Consider the following 13068-nt stretch of genomic DNA (forward strand, 5'->3'; position numbering starts at 1 on the left):
TGCTAGTTCCGATGGTTTTGTTCTTTCTTCAGTAACTGCTTCTTTGACGAACTCTGTTTTAGCTCCCGTTATGTCTTCCTGAACCTTGGCAACCTTTTCCTCAATAACTTCGATAACCTGCTTTTGAACAACTTCTTTCGCTGGCTCAGAGGGCTCTGGTTCTTCACTGACTGTTACTGCTTCTACCTTTTCCTCGACAGCATCGACTGCCTTCTTCTCAACAACTTCAGATGCTAGTTCCGATGGTTCTGGTGTTTCTTCAGTAACTGCTTCTTCGACGAACTCTACTTTAGCTCCCGCTACGTCTTCCTCAAGCTTGGCAACCATTTCCTCAACAACTTCGATAAGCTGCTTTTCAACAACTTCTGTCGCTGGTTCAGAGGGCTCTGGTTCTTCACTGACTGTTACTGCTTCTACTTTTTTCTCGACAGCATCGACTGCCTTCTTCTCAACAACTTCAGTTGCTAGTTCCGATGGTTCTGGTTTTTCTTCGGTAACTGCTTCTTCGAAGAACTCTGCTTTAGCTCCCGTTATGTCTTCCTGAACCTTGGCAACCTTTTCCTCAATAACTTCGATAACCTGCTTTTGAACAACTTCTGTCGCTGGTTCAGAGGGCTCTGGTTCTTCACTGACTGTCACTGCTTCTACCTTTTCCTCCACAGCATCGATTGCCTTCTTCTCAACAACTTCAGTTGCTAGTTCCGATGGTTCTGGTTCTTTTTCTGTGGTGTCATGAAGCTTTGTTGTGATTACTTCAATTACTGTATGTTGCATTTGATCTGTTAACTCGCTTTGATCACTTGCTTGTGTATGATGTGCTTCTATGTAAGCTTTTGTTAGTTCTGTGTGTTCAAATGTTGTCATTTTATGTGTTGCCAGTGTACCTAATTCTGATGCTTTTTGCCTTATTTCGGTAGCCGAGGTAGCGATTGTTTCAACAACTTCGGTAGAAGATGTCTGTTTTTCATATGCACTTGGTTTATCATCAAAAATGTTAAGAATGTTTTGGTCAAGTTTTGAAATTGTCGTCTTAGTTATTTCCAACTGTTTTAACGATTCTTTGTGAGATACCATTTTGTCAGTTAAATTACCAGCATTTATATCCGTTTCTTCTACAGCATGTGTAGTTCGATCGTCTTTCTCCATTGTATTAGCTGACCTTTTCTCAAATTTTGCCTTCAACTCTTGAATGTTTTGGGTTTTATACTCCTCGTCATAGTCATGCCTATCGTAGGATTCCCTTTCCATCACACATCTTTCTAGATTCTCCGATTCTACCGTAGTTCGATCGGGTTCATCCTGGGCTTGCATATCAACAGTAATGCCGACGTTGTTTAAAAACTCAACGCCGGCAACCTCAGTTTGCTCGGTTAACTTCTTTTTAGAACTGCTCCGAATTGTGATATCTGTCTCTTTTTGTTTGTTTTCAAACATTTTAATAAGCTCATTAGTTTTGCGCAACATTAAATCTTCTCCTTGCGGTTCATCCTCAACAAGATCTTGAACGTGCTTACGCCCAACTAGTTTTTCGCATACAGGTTCGTCTATTTGTGCCCTATCTGTTGCTCTTTGCCTCTGCTCTTCTATTTGTCTTGCAGACTCTTGACGTAAACCAAGGCTTTGCACGCCATGTACAAGTTTGGATATTTTCTGTTCTACCTCACTAGACGTTTCTTCCTTTCTTACTTCCACAGGCTGAATAATTTGAGATTCTATATCTGTAACGTCGGCCGGTATTTTGATCTCCTGCTTAATTGGTGTTATCGGGCGAATGCTACTTTCTGTCTGTTCACTAGTAGCCTTGCGTTCTACTTGCTCTACAGCTATGCGCTTTTCCAGCTGCTTAATAACTTCGTGCATAGGCGGAATCGATTGTGACAGCACGCTCGGCTCCACCGTCTCTTCTTCTCCAAAAAGCTTGCGTAGTTCAGTAATCTTACCAGAAGCTTTTTGTCTTTTAGGCGAATCTTGTTTTTCTACTTTATGGTGAAAGTCTTCAAATTCAACCTTTTTCTTTGGTGAACTTTGAGTGCTGTGTGCTTTGTGACTCTGTTCTAGCATTTTTATCTTAGCCTTAACATCACCCGAGCCGCGGCGCCCCGTCAGCAGCTCTTCGTCTGTCAACTTGCTAACGTCTCTCTTCAGTATGGATGTGATGGGGGCATCCAGTGGACTATTGGACGCATCTTTCGTTTCCACGCGATCTGTGAGTGTCGCTGCTTCGGACGTATCCATCGCGACCGACAACGACGGTTCCTCGAAATCCATCGGACTAGTTCCAGTGTTCGAAAAGTGCACATCATCATCGGCCATTTGAAAATCAGCAGTAATGTCTGTTTCATCTGGTTGAATCGGACTCAAACCGGCATCGGTAAGCTCTAGCTCTTCGATTTCAACATCGACCGCTGTGTCGGTGATGATGCTAACTTTTTTGTTCTTTTCCTCCGCTGACGAAGATGCTAAACCTGGCGAAGTCATCGTTTCAGTGAATCCTTTCGTCAACGAAATTCCCGTATCGGTGACATGTTGCGACACGCTTGCCTCAGTTATTGGCGATCCACTGCTTGAGTCGAAACTTCCAAACAGATAAACACTCTTTTTCTTAGAGAATGATACTGCATCGTCCCTCTTGCGCTCAGTCTGTTCCGAGTCAGGATCGTCTATCAACTTGAACTGTTTGTAACGTTTTCCATTACTAACTTCCTTTAATTCTCCACCGCTGGTGCATATCTCAGCCGTCTTTTCACGGCCGTCCTTGGATGTATGCGTCGTCGTTAGACTAATTGTTGATTGCGAGCTAATCGATATTTCCACGTCTTTGTGCCCGTACACTGTCAGACGGCTTTCCGTGATCGCGGAAGTGTCCGAAGTTTTGATCTCCTTGCGTCCAATCACCAGCTTGATCGCGGGCGAATCACCTCGCCCATAGCGACCGCTATGCACGCTATCCGGCGATTCTACTATCTCGCTCATCGGCGAAGTCCCTTGGTGAGAGAATCCCTCCTGTTTGGTGGTCTTTTCAAATGTAATCGTCTTGTGGGCTTTCGCTGTGTTTGTTGTCGAAGTAGACGTCGCCGTCGTTCTGGTGGTCGTCGCGTCAATGTCTAGGTCAAGGTTAAAGTGTTTTCGCGAAGACCTGATTTCACGCCCCTCGTCAACCGTGACCTTTCCTTCGTGAAGCTGGGCTAGCTTCCGCCCATCACCCATGTCAGTCGACAGCGGACTGAGCGTGTCCAAATCCTCGAACGATGCGAGCGCCACACCAGCAGACGTTGCAGCATCCCGTATCGGTGTAGACGTTCTGCCCAAGCTAGGCCGTTGGCTGGGCGGACCAGTCGCATCCGGTGTATCCAACCAATGGTACTCGCGGAATGCTTCGAAATCGGTCGAGGACATGTCGTCGGGTACGGAGGAATTTGCATCGTCTGTGGTGCATTCACGTTTGTATGTGTATGTTTTGGGGAGGGAAGATCATGGTATGTTCACGTCATGGACAAGATTTGCAATTGCCGACGGATATTTCGATGGTTTGTCAATTTGGTTCACCCGCGCATGTTATGTGTGTGTTATCGACAAATCCATCACGTTTGAACATTGAATGCAGCGTGTAATTAATCATAACAATTTAATAAGGATCAGAGGAAACATGTGTTGTAGATATTGTTTTGCGACATTAGATGGACTGCGTCACGGGTGAAGAATGCATGAGCTGAGCGAAAAAGATTGGTTTGCATGAGATAACGAGGAATAGCCTTGGAACAATACTGTTTAAAATAAAAGATTCTTCGTAACTACCAGCGGTTTGACTTTGCTCAACTTGCCAGTACTTTAAGGAGCATCAAGGAATCGGAACTATGTGTCTTTTGACCGGTACTGATAACTTCGGTAAATTTCATGAATACCCGAAAACATGTTTATCTATCGTTTGTGTACGTGTATGGTTTGATGTTGTATGGTGGTAGTAATGTGCTGTTACTTTCAATTTAGCACCCAGTTTACGTACATGCGAAACAACACGTACAAAATGTGAATATGGAATTATGTTTAATCTAACGATTTTCACTTCTTTGCAGAGCTAACTGTTTTAGATCTATGAAAAAGATGTCATTGGTTGAATAGGAAGGAATATTGTTTAGCAGTTAAAGCTTAAAGTTTTGAGCAAAACCAAGAGCATGAAATTTTGAAGGACTCCGAAATAATGCTCGATGAGAAACGACCAAACTAGATTCGCTAGCGTTAAACGAACGAAATTTGTTCTAAGGGAAATGTAACGAAAAGGCTTCAAAATTTCGAACTCATTGTTTTGCAATGCGCGAAAGTGCTCTAAAGTAAGAAAAATAGAAATAGGAATGAGGGAATTCAAGCTTCATTAAAATTGCCTTCCAATGTACGAACCAATAATACGCATCAAGATAAATGGAGCCCATTAAAAAAACATTAATGACACCAATAGATAAAATGTAACTGCATAAAATCAGGAAAGAACATCGACACCAAGACAACAAAAACTAACATAAGATTTTCTTCTAATGTTACACTGATTGATACGTCCGACAAATCAATTTATAGTTACACACGTGGCAGTTAGTTGCTATACAACAGTTAGTGGCAACAATTCATACAGTTAGTTGAGTCACCCAACAGAACAAAAACACATGTATACCTCAACACACCAAAATCATTCTTACAGAATCTTATTTCATCACTTGTGTACCTCAGGCGGGTAAATCAGCACATTACATTTCTGTTCCACAAACCTTTTACAAAAGGAAAGTCTATCCACTACCGTAACGATGAATGCCTTGCAAGTGCCTTTGCGATCTCCATGTTTTAATATCGATTTTGCGCTTACCTTAGAGCAGAATGATCAGAAAACGAGATATACTTAGATCAGTGAGGGGCCCAAAGGTAATTTCACGGATTGCCAATAGCAAACAGCAGATGAGTCATTCACTGTCTGTCGAAAAAATCACAACGATGTTTAGAAATAAGTAGCACCGTTTCTTTCACTGAGCCCGTGTCAGCTAAAACTTGTGATAACAATTTTTCTATGAAGCACCGTGTCGTTGAAAGATTCAACCGAAACTAACGGTTCGGCTGGTTGGGTAGTCCCACTTACACTGTGTGGCGTTGCGACATTTCAGGTCGCGCCACAAACATACCGCACTTCCGCGTGCTGATTTTCGTAAGAGGATTATAGGAACGAAGATAATATTCTCCACGTACGGTCACCGCGTTTCGCAGGAGCTAGCCGTAGCGGCAGGCGGGCTTCACTCATCGCGAAGCCCTATACTGCACAAAGTGTGTTGTGCAACCAACTCCCCAAGGACACATTGGTTGTGACCGAAATCGATTCTGCGTGGTCAGAAATGAGTACACTGGAGTGAAGTAATAACGAACAGTTTGTTTCTGTTGCTGCCACTCCCGGTGGGAGTCCTAGTGCCACACGGGGATAGAGCAGTTTACGTGTGCCTTGAAAAAGATTACCGTTTTAGCCATTTTATTTTCATACGCAGAGTTGGTCTTCGATCCGTTCGTGGGTTGTTGCTCTATAGCTACCAGTACGCAGTTGTTCATGCAGCTCAGATCTATCAACATGGGCATCAGCTGAGAAGTACGTCACAGTTCCCCAATTCCTTTCGAAAAAGGGCAGCAGAAACATGGCGAAAAAAATGTTTCAAATCCACTCAAGCCTGAATGAAATCCTGCATAACCATTTGCTCGTTGCGTTGCTGCGTTGAATGCTCACTACTTGCTAACTGTCAATGCTGCCTCTAGTAGTACAGCGGATGCCACTACTAAATCAAGGTATTACGAATCCCTGGAAAACAACTAATTTGGCGGTTTAATGAACTAAATCCATTCCTCCTATCTCCAACAACATCAATATACGTATTTCAATCAGTGTTTCACGCCGATCAGCAGTTCAATCTCTTATTGCAAGCCTACTCCAATTATGAAGAGACACCGTAAGTCGAAAGTATTAGATATAGGTTAATACAGATGTTGAAACTGGCATACTGGTGCGTCGTGTTCATGTGACTGTATGCGTATGTATGTGTACAAATGTATGGATAGTGTGTTTGTTGCGAACGAAGAGCGAGGTTCAATGCAGTGCGCGCGAGGTACGTGATTTAATTGGTACAATACGAAAGAGTATTGGTTGTCAAAATGATTACTTTCATGCCTGCACGCGTCACGTAAAACAACAAAGAACCAAACAAACTTATTACCAAAACAAAAGAAGGCTTAGTAGAGGGCTAGTAAAATGGTCGAGAAGAAGCTTCTCAAGTACAACAGTTAGATGCTGCAGCCTGTTCAGCCGCCGCAGAGACCAAACGCTGGGATGTGCAATTGAAGGGGTGGACTCGTAAAATGCTGAGAGATGCTTGGAAAAATTAGAAGACCGAGGAAAAGGGGACTTGTTGAAGTTATCAGAACCAATGGCAATAGCGTCGAGTCTTACGAACGTGCAATTAGATTCGTGAAAGGCAGAAGAGGTTTCGACAAGAAATGCTAATTTGTGTTAGTCTTTTCCTTTGCAATACCGATCTACCACTCACACACCTAGTAAGCATTTAACGTTTTTATTTTCTCCACCGAAGTAGGTCTTTTAAGGAAGAATGGGTGCCTCACCGGTTGAGCACACGAATGGATGCAATGATGGACAATGGTCGTATAGTGGAATGTTGGTTCGATGCGTATTTTTGATGTGAGAAGAGCTAGCAAGCCTTACAACTGACCATGGGACAAATACACGCCTAGCCACGAGCTCTTCGAACGATACTGCTGTTGGTAATGTAAAAACTGACCAGTGACCTAGGCATAAAAAGCGATTTCGCGGGTTTCATCTATTGAGAACTCAAAATTACAAATCCGATTACAAATTAACTAGTTTTAAGAGAAAGAAAACGAAAACAGTCAGTACAAAACAAAGGTGTTTTAAGACTATTTGCAAAGAATTCTAACAAGTACACAAATTTGAAGAGCTTTACGTGACTACAAGAAATTAACGGATATATAAATTCTAGTTGGATAACTTAGTTTATACGAATTGGGTCTCAATAGATATAGAAACGAGTAGCATGATAACGTACGTTGCTGATAAGTCTTGAGAAACAATAGAACGCTGAATGTGTAGAAACTGATGAATCGTCTAGCATAAAACAACGAAAATGTTCAACAGTGCCCAATAGAAGATTTGCAACCAGTGAACCGTTAGCTATCAACCGGAGAAGGAACACAAATGAAAAGCACAATGCAATTACCGGAAAGAAAAAGGGTTGTGAAATAAGCCGGTTCCAATCATGAAAATGATATGTTCGTTTTGTTCTGTAGATGATGAATATACAAATTTATATTTATACCGCCAATCGATGTACACCACAATAGCTGAAGAAATCGAGTGTGAGTATCACAACATGTTTCTTGGATACGTTTGAAAAAATGATACAACCCTCGAAACAGAACGGAATAACCGAAAAAGAAGGAAACAAGTCACACAAGCAGTTCGCAATAAACCAAATTGGAAACATAAGGAATCACCATCATAAGAAAGTAAAGGTACTCAGAGTATGCAGAGGGATGCAAGCTGGGTATCATAGAGTTATAATAGATGAGCTCTTTGCTAGCTTCATTGATGCTCTGGCCTCCCTGGCAATGTGCATTCTTCCAAAATTGAACACGTGTAACTTGGTGTGGAGTTATGAAAACTTGGCGCGTTGTTACGCATAAAACCATTTCCCGTTTGTTTTTTTTTTCTATCACTGCTTCCCTCATGGAGCAATCGCGGCATGGGTATGAATAACACAATCGTAACGCCACCTACCTTTCCACTTCTCTTGATCCTGCTCTTCGTCCTCCGCAAGGCCTTCGTTTTCATCGTAGCGACTCGAGCCGCGCCCTCCCGAAACATATTCTGGCATCGGGTAAATCGATTTGTCGAATTGTTCTGCAAGCAAACCACCGTTTAGCTTAGAGATGAGACTATACCTCACCACTCTGCCACCGGGCACGGCTGAGCAAGACAAACCTTCTTCTGAGCGACTGAGGTCCAGAGTGCCGACGGTAACGTCAGCGGACTGCAACTGCTGTACCTTGTCGTGAGCCTCTTCGATAATTTCATCGATAAAATCGTCCGGTGTGACCGCACGATGATCCTCGGTTATTATCTCGGTTAGTTCACGGTCACGGTTAGTTGTTGCTCGAATCACTTCCTCGTCATCGCCCCGCAAAATGGCATCATCTGGTTCACCACCTACTCGGTCCCAGAATTTATCTTCACAAATGATGGTTCCGTCGGTGGGCATATGGTAGCCCTGCTCTGCTACCGATTTCTGGCAAATGACCGTTTCGCAAGAATCGCTTGAAATCTGCTCCGACACTTTACGGTCTTTCAAGATCGGTATCTTCGATAAGCTGGCACTGTCTGGTTCTGGAGATTTGACTGGTGTCACGTCAGGTTTTCCCGCGGGCTTGGGCACACCAAAGCGAGGAATTTTGGAAACCGTTGCTTCCATTTGTTCGGCAGCTGATTGTGTAGCTTCTACGTCAGACACTAGCTTCTGTTCGAGTTCTACGGGTTCGTTTACAAGCTTCGGCGACGGCTTCGATTTGTTGACTTCTGATGTTTTCGGTTCGACTGGTGACTTTAGCTGATCGAAAGGTGTCGCCGATACGGGTGCTTCAGCTTCCGAATGATCTTTCGCGTCCGGACTAGCCTTCTTTGACGGCACCGGTATTTTTGATGTTATTTCCTGTGAAATCGTTCGCGAGACCGTCTCCGTCACAGCCGGTGTTTCCACCGATTTTGCGGACACCTTCTTTTCGGTTCGGCACAGTTCCTCTTCCTTCTCGACAATTTTTTCGCTCGCCATATCTTCCCCTTGACGAACACCGGTCTCCACCGTGGATACCGCTGTTCCACTTAGCTCCGCCAAAGTTCCCGACGGATCCGTGCTCGTGGTTTCTCGCCGAACACCGTCGAAACTTTCCACTGTGTATGCTTCCGTCGAGGACTCAAGCGGAGCACTACCCTTGTCACCTGCTACGATTTCCTTCAGACGGGCTTCTGCCATTTTGTCCGAGCTTTCCTTCACCTCCCGGTGTATATCACGCTTCTCCACAGCCGGTTCCTCGTTGCGCTGCTCGCGCACGAACGATTCCACCTTGCGGTCCACGAAACTGCTACTTTCAGCACTGCGTGCAACAAATTCTTCGCGTACCAGCGCTCCATCATCCTTGCCAGTGGTGGTGTAGTCAACAGACTGTGTCAACTTGGATCCAGCGTCGTGAACGGTTGTTGCGGATTTTGCTGCAACCTTAGTAAACGTTTCTTCCACCTTGCTCACGGTTTCGGACTTGAATTGCTGTGAGTAGCTTTCTTCCGTCGTCATGGTGACTTGCTGCACATGCCGCCCCTCTGACATCGAAGAAGGCTCCGAATCTTGCTCCCTCCATCGCGCATCCTCCACAATCGGCTGGCCGTCACTGCTCGAAGGGTCGTCCGAGAAGCTTTCTTTTTCGTGCGCAAAGGAAACACCATGGTGATGAGGTTTAATCTGCTCGAATTTTGTAGTGTCCTGTTGCGATGTCGTTTTCGACGATTCGTCCACGGTGCGCACCTCTTGACTGGTGGTGACTTCCTTCCGAGCAATCAACTCGCTTTCGGAGTCCTCGGACACATGCGCCGACCGAGCCGCATGCTCCTCAACAGCCTGTTTCAACTCCTTCCGATGCTCCTCGCTCCACGAGTCACGCCCACTGGTCGTGTCCGAAGACGATTGCTTGCTGCCAACTAGGGTTTCAGTCTTGGTTTTGGTTTCGAAAGAACTGATTCGCTGCTTGACGTCCTTGATCGATTCCTCAACGACGCCATGCAACTCTTCCGGCTCCTTCGTCAGACTGGTACGTTTGGCAGGCACAGGAGCACGCTCTCGGGGAACTGGCGACACCACCTCCTCCGACGACTGGCGCCACTGCTGCTTCTCGGGATCCACCAGCACTGCCTCGGGAAGACTCTCGTCCGGTTTTTTCTTCAGCTCCTCCACAACGCGTGGTGAAGATGAAACACTCTTGACGGTAACGACATCGGATCCCAGGTGCTCGAGGACTTCGGACTTGTGCTCAAACTCCTCCACGTTCTTGAGTGTTGTTTTGAACTTATCCTGCAGCTCCTGGTCGAACTCATCCTTCCTCACCGTAGGGCCATCCTTCACGACGGCCGTTTTCAGTTTGACCACTGGCTCCGGCATGGTGGCCGATTTGTACGTGTTGTCGATCGGTTTCTGCATCAGGATTTCTTCCTCGTGCCGCGCCCGCGTATCGTCTATGACACTTTGCCGCTTGATGGTGATGATCTCCTCGACTATCTCTTTCTTCTGCGTCGAGGCCGGTATTGAACGGTCGGCCGACAGCCGCTTCTCGATTTGCTTACGCCGCTCCGCCACCGTTTTCTTCACCAGCTCTTCCTCCGATTCCTCCGACTCCTCGACGGTTTTCTCCTCCACCGAGTATTTGGTGGATTCCTTTTTCGAGAGGCGATCTATTGAGAGTGCAAGCAAACGTAACGGTGAGTGGTCATCGTGCAGAAATAAACCACACCAACATTCCAGCCCACACATAGACAAATAGGTAGCTTACCGTCTTTTTGTGCCATCTTTGATATGGAATCCGTTTCGGTGAGTATCTCTGCAGCGGAGTCGACACTGCGTTTGCCGATAGAAAAGGAAGTTTTGTTGCGCATAGTAACGGTGGTCGTGGTGCCGGTGGTGGTGGCACTACGTATGCACCGGTCCACGATATCGTCCCGATGGATGGTGCGCAGTCCGTTCTCCAAGATGTTGAAGTCGTTGTTAGGTTTGGATTGGAACTGCTTCAGCATTGCCTGTGCCTGCTGAGCCGTGCTGGTCGGGATCTGGGCAATGATGTTCTCCACGTCCGTCTCGCTTACGCCGATTTCCGGTGCGAGCCTGATCCAATCCTCCCCGAGCAGGTTCGAAATGTCGACGACGCGCAGCTCGCCCAGGTAGTTCTGGTCGTCAATCAGCAGCTGTCGAGGCGGGGCCACGGCTCGCGATCGACCGACGCGCAGCAATATCTCGTGCGAGTCCTGAATGGTGGTCGTGTGCTCCGGTATGATCGTTTCCGGGAGCACAATGTTCAGTATGCAGATCGGCTGCTGTGGCGGTTCACCCTTGGCAATTTTGGGCTCGCGCATGAACAGCGTGCGCCCAACGATGTCCGCGTGCTGGTCCTTCACCCGCACCGCGAACGGCAGCCGGTTCTCCCGGAACGCCTTGAACGGCAGGCTCAGCTGCTCGCCCGACTTCGTGACCGGCACCAGGTTTCCGGCCAACTCGATGTATTGCGGTTTGTCCTCCAGCACCTCGACGTCTCGGCTTTTGGCGACCTCGGTAAAGTGCTCCTGATGCTCGAGCGTTTTGTCCTCACGGTCGTCTGTCATGCAGAAGACCCGGAGACGCGCCTCCAACGGATCGGTGCGCTTAGCGAACACAACAAACTTGGCCATAAACGGCACGTGTATGGCCTCTCTGTGATGGAAGATCGAAACGGTTAGGGTCATCGTACGCCGCCGTACGCCACACCAGAGTTCAGAGTCAGAGTTACCTCCGACGGGCAGAAACTTACTTGTAGAGCTCGGTTGCCATCTTAGTCGCATCGGCTATGTTACGGCAGTCCATTAGCCAGAACCGGGCCGATACGGTCGTCGTGAACGACACGCAATCGTTCACGAACGTTAGCGGCGTCGATCCGGTCACATCCTCCCACTGAGCACGGGTCGTGCCACCTAAATTGTTATTGTACACGTGTATAGTTTTGCGGGTTGTTTTCAGTAGTATATGGTTTGGTTTCGCACAATTTGTTTTCCGTTTTTTTATGTTTCGATCGATTTCGGCGTGTGCATGTGAACAGTGCATATTACATGGTGTATGGTGTGTTTGTATGTAGGTTGTATACACAAGTGTGTTTGTGTGTGTAGTGTATGTGTGTGTGTGTAATGAAAAAGTAAAAACGAAACAAGAAGCGAAACATGAGCTCGAACAATCAGCAAACAGCATTCCTGCTCACGAAACCGCGGAACACAAGCGGCGCGAACGAAATAGAGAAACGTTTCGAGAAGCAATAGACGATATCGAAAGCACTCGGTCGATCTCGTTCGATTGATACGATTGTATAAAGCTGCGTTTATACAATTCGTAGCATCCGTAGAAGGCAGTTCAATCGAAGGAGCTCGGCTTCGCGTAGCGCCAAGCAGGGAAATTCTAAACAGATCGAAAAGATTGGTTCATCGATTGCAAGTAACCATGCGCGGCTATACGTCTCGGTGCGTTTCCAATCGGGTTCTAGTTCGTTTTTGGGGTTGCCCTTCAAAGAGTTCTGGAAGTCGGAAAGCACTGTGATGCGCACTGATCAATGAATCAAATTCAAAATAACACCACACAGCAAAATTGCATTGAATTTAATTGATCGATTGAACAATTAAGGATAACGCAAAAAGCGGTGTACAAATTGAAAGAAAAACGAACAAAACAATGGTGAAAAGAATGAGGATACAATAGTTCAAAGGGAAACGAAGAATAACGAAATTGTCCAAGAATTAAAAATGCTCAAAAATTATGACAATTAATGTTCGCGTAGTTCTTTCGTTGATTAAACAAAACAGAGTATTGCAACGGCAGACGTAAATTCAAAAAAACCAGGCAATCCTCCACGCTTAAAGGCTAAAACCAAAATGATTCGAAAGCTAAACTGTATCCAATATTAGTAATTAGCCGTTTACATTGAACTGTATGAGGTATGAATGTTAAGAAAGATAACCGTTCGAAACCATTACTATCCACCAATTTCTTCGCTCGTCAACTGATGAGTACAACATGAGATCTACCTGGTGTATATACGTAGTAAAAAGTATACAATTGTGCGCATCTGTACAGCATTGCAACTATGCTCCTAATAGAATGTATGGAAACCGGGAAAGACACGTTCTCGTTCGCGATGAAATGAAGATCGTATGAGGTGTGGACACAATTCGTTTAATGAAAATGT

The 13068-nt window shown here is 45.7% G+C and overlaps 1 protein-coding gene across 1 annotated transcript in view; it reads right to left on the reverse strand.

Moving 5' to 3' along the window:
- Positions 1-13068, reverse strand: part of LOC131207607 (uncharacterized) — a 69881-nt gene that overhangs the window by 52666 nt on the left and 4147 nt on the right. The window contains exons 2-6 of the mRNA XM_058200228.1: positions 11650-11809; positions 10642-11552; positions 8033-10543; positions 7829-7951; positions 2085-3425 (exon numbers count right to left, since the gene is read on the reverse strand). Coding sequence (XP_058056211.1) covers positions 2085-3425; positions 7829-7951; positions 8033-10543; positions 10642-11552; positions 11650-11809 — 5046 coding nt within the window. The remainder of the gene's footprint in view (positions 1-2084; positions 3426-7828; positions 7952-8032; positions 10544-10641; positions 11553-11649; positions 11810-13068) is intronic.

This window comes from Anopheles bellator, chromosome 2 (genome assembly GCF_943735745.2).
Source record: "Anopheles bellator chromosome 2, idAnoBellAS_SP24_06.2, whole genome shotgun sequence".
NCBI lineage: Eukaryota > Metazoa > Arthropoda > Insecta > Diptera > Culicidae > Anopheles > Anopheles bellator.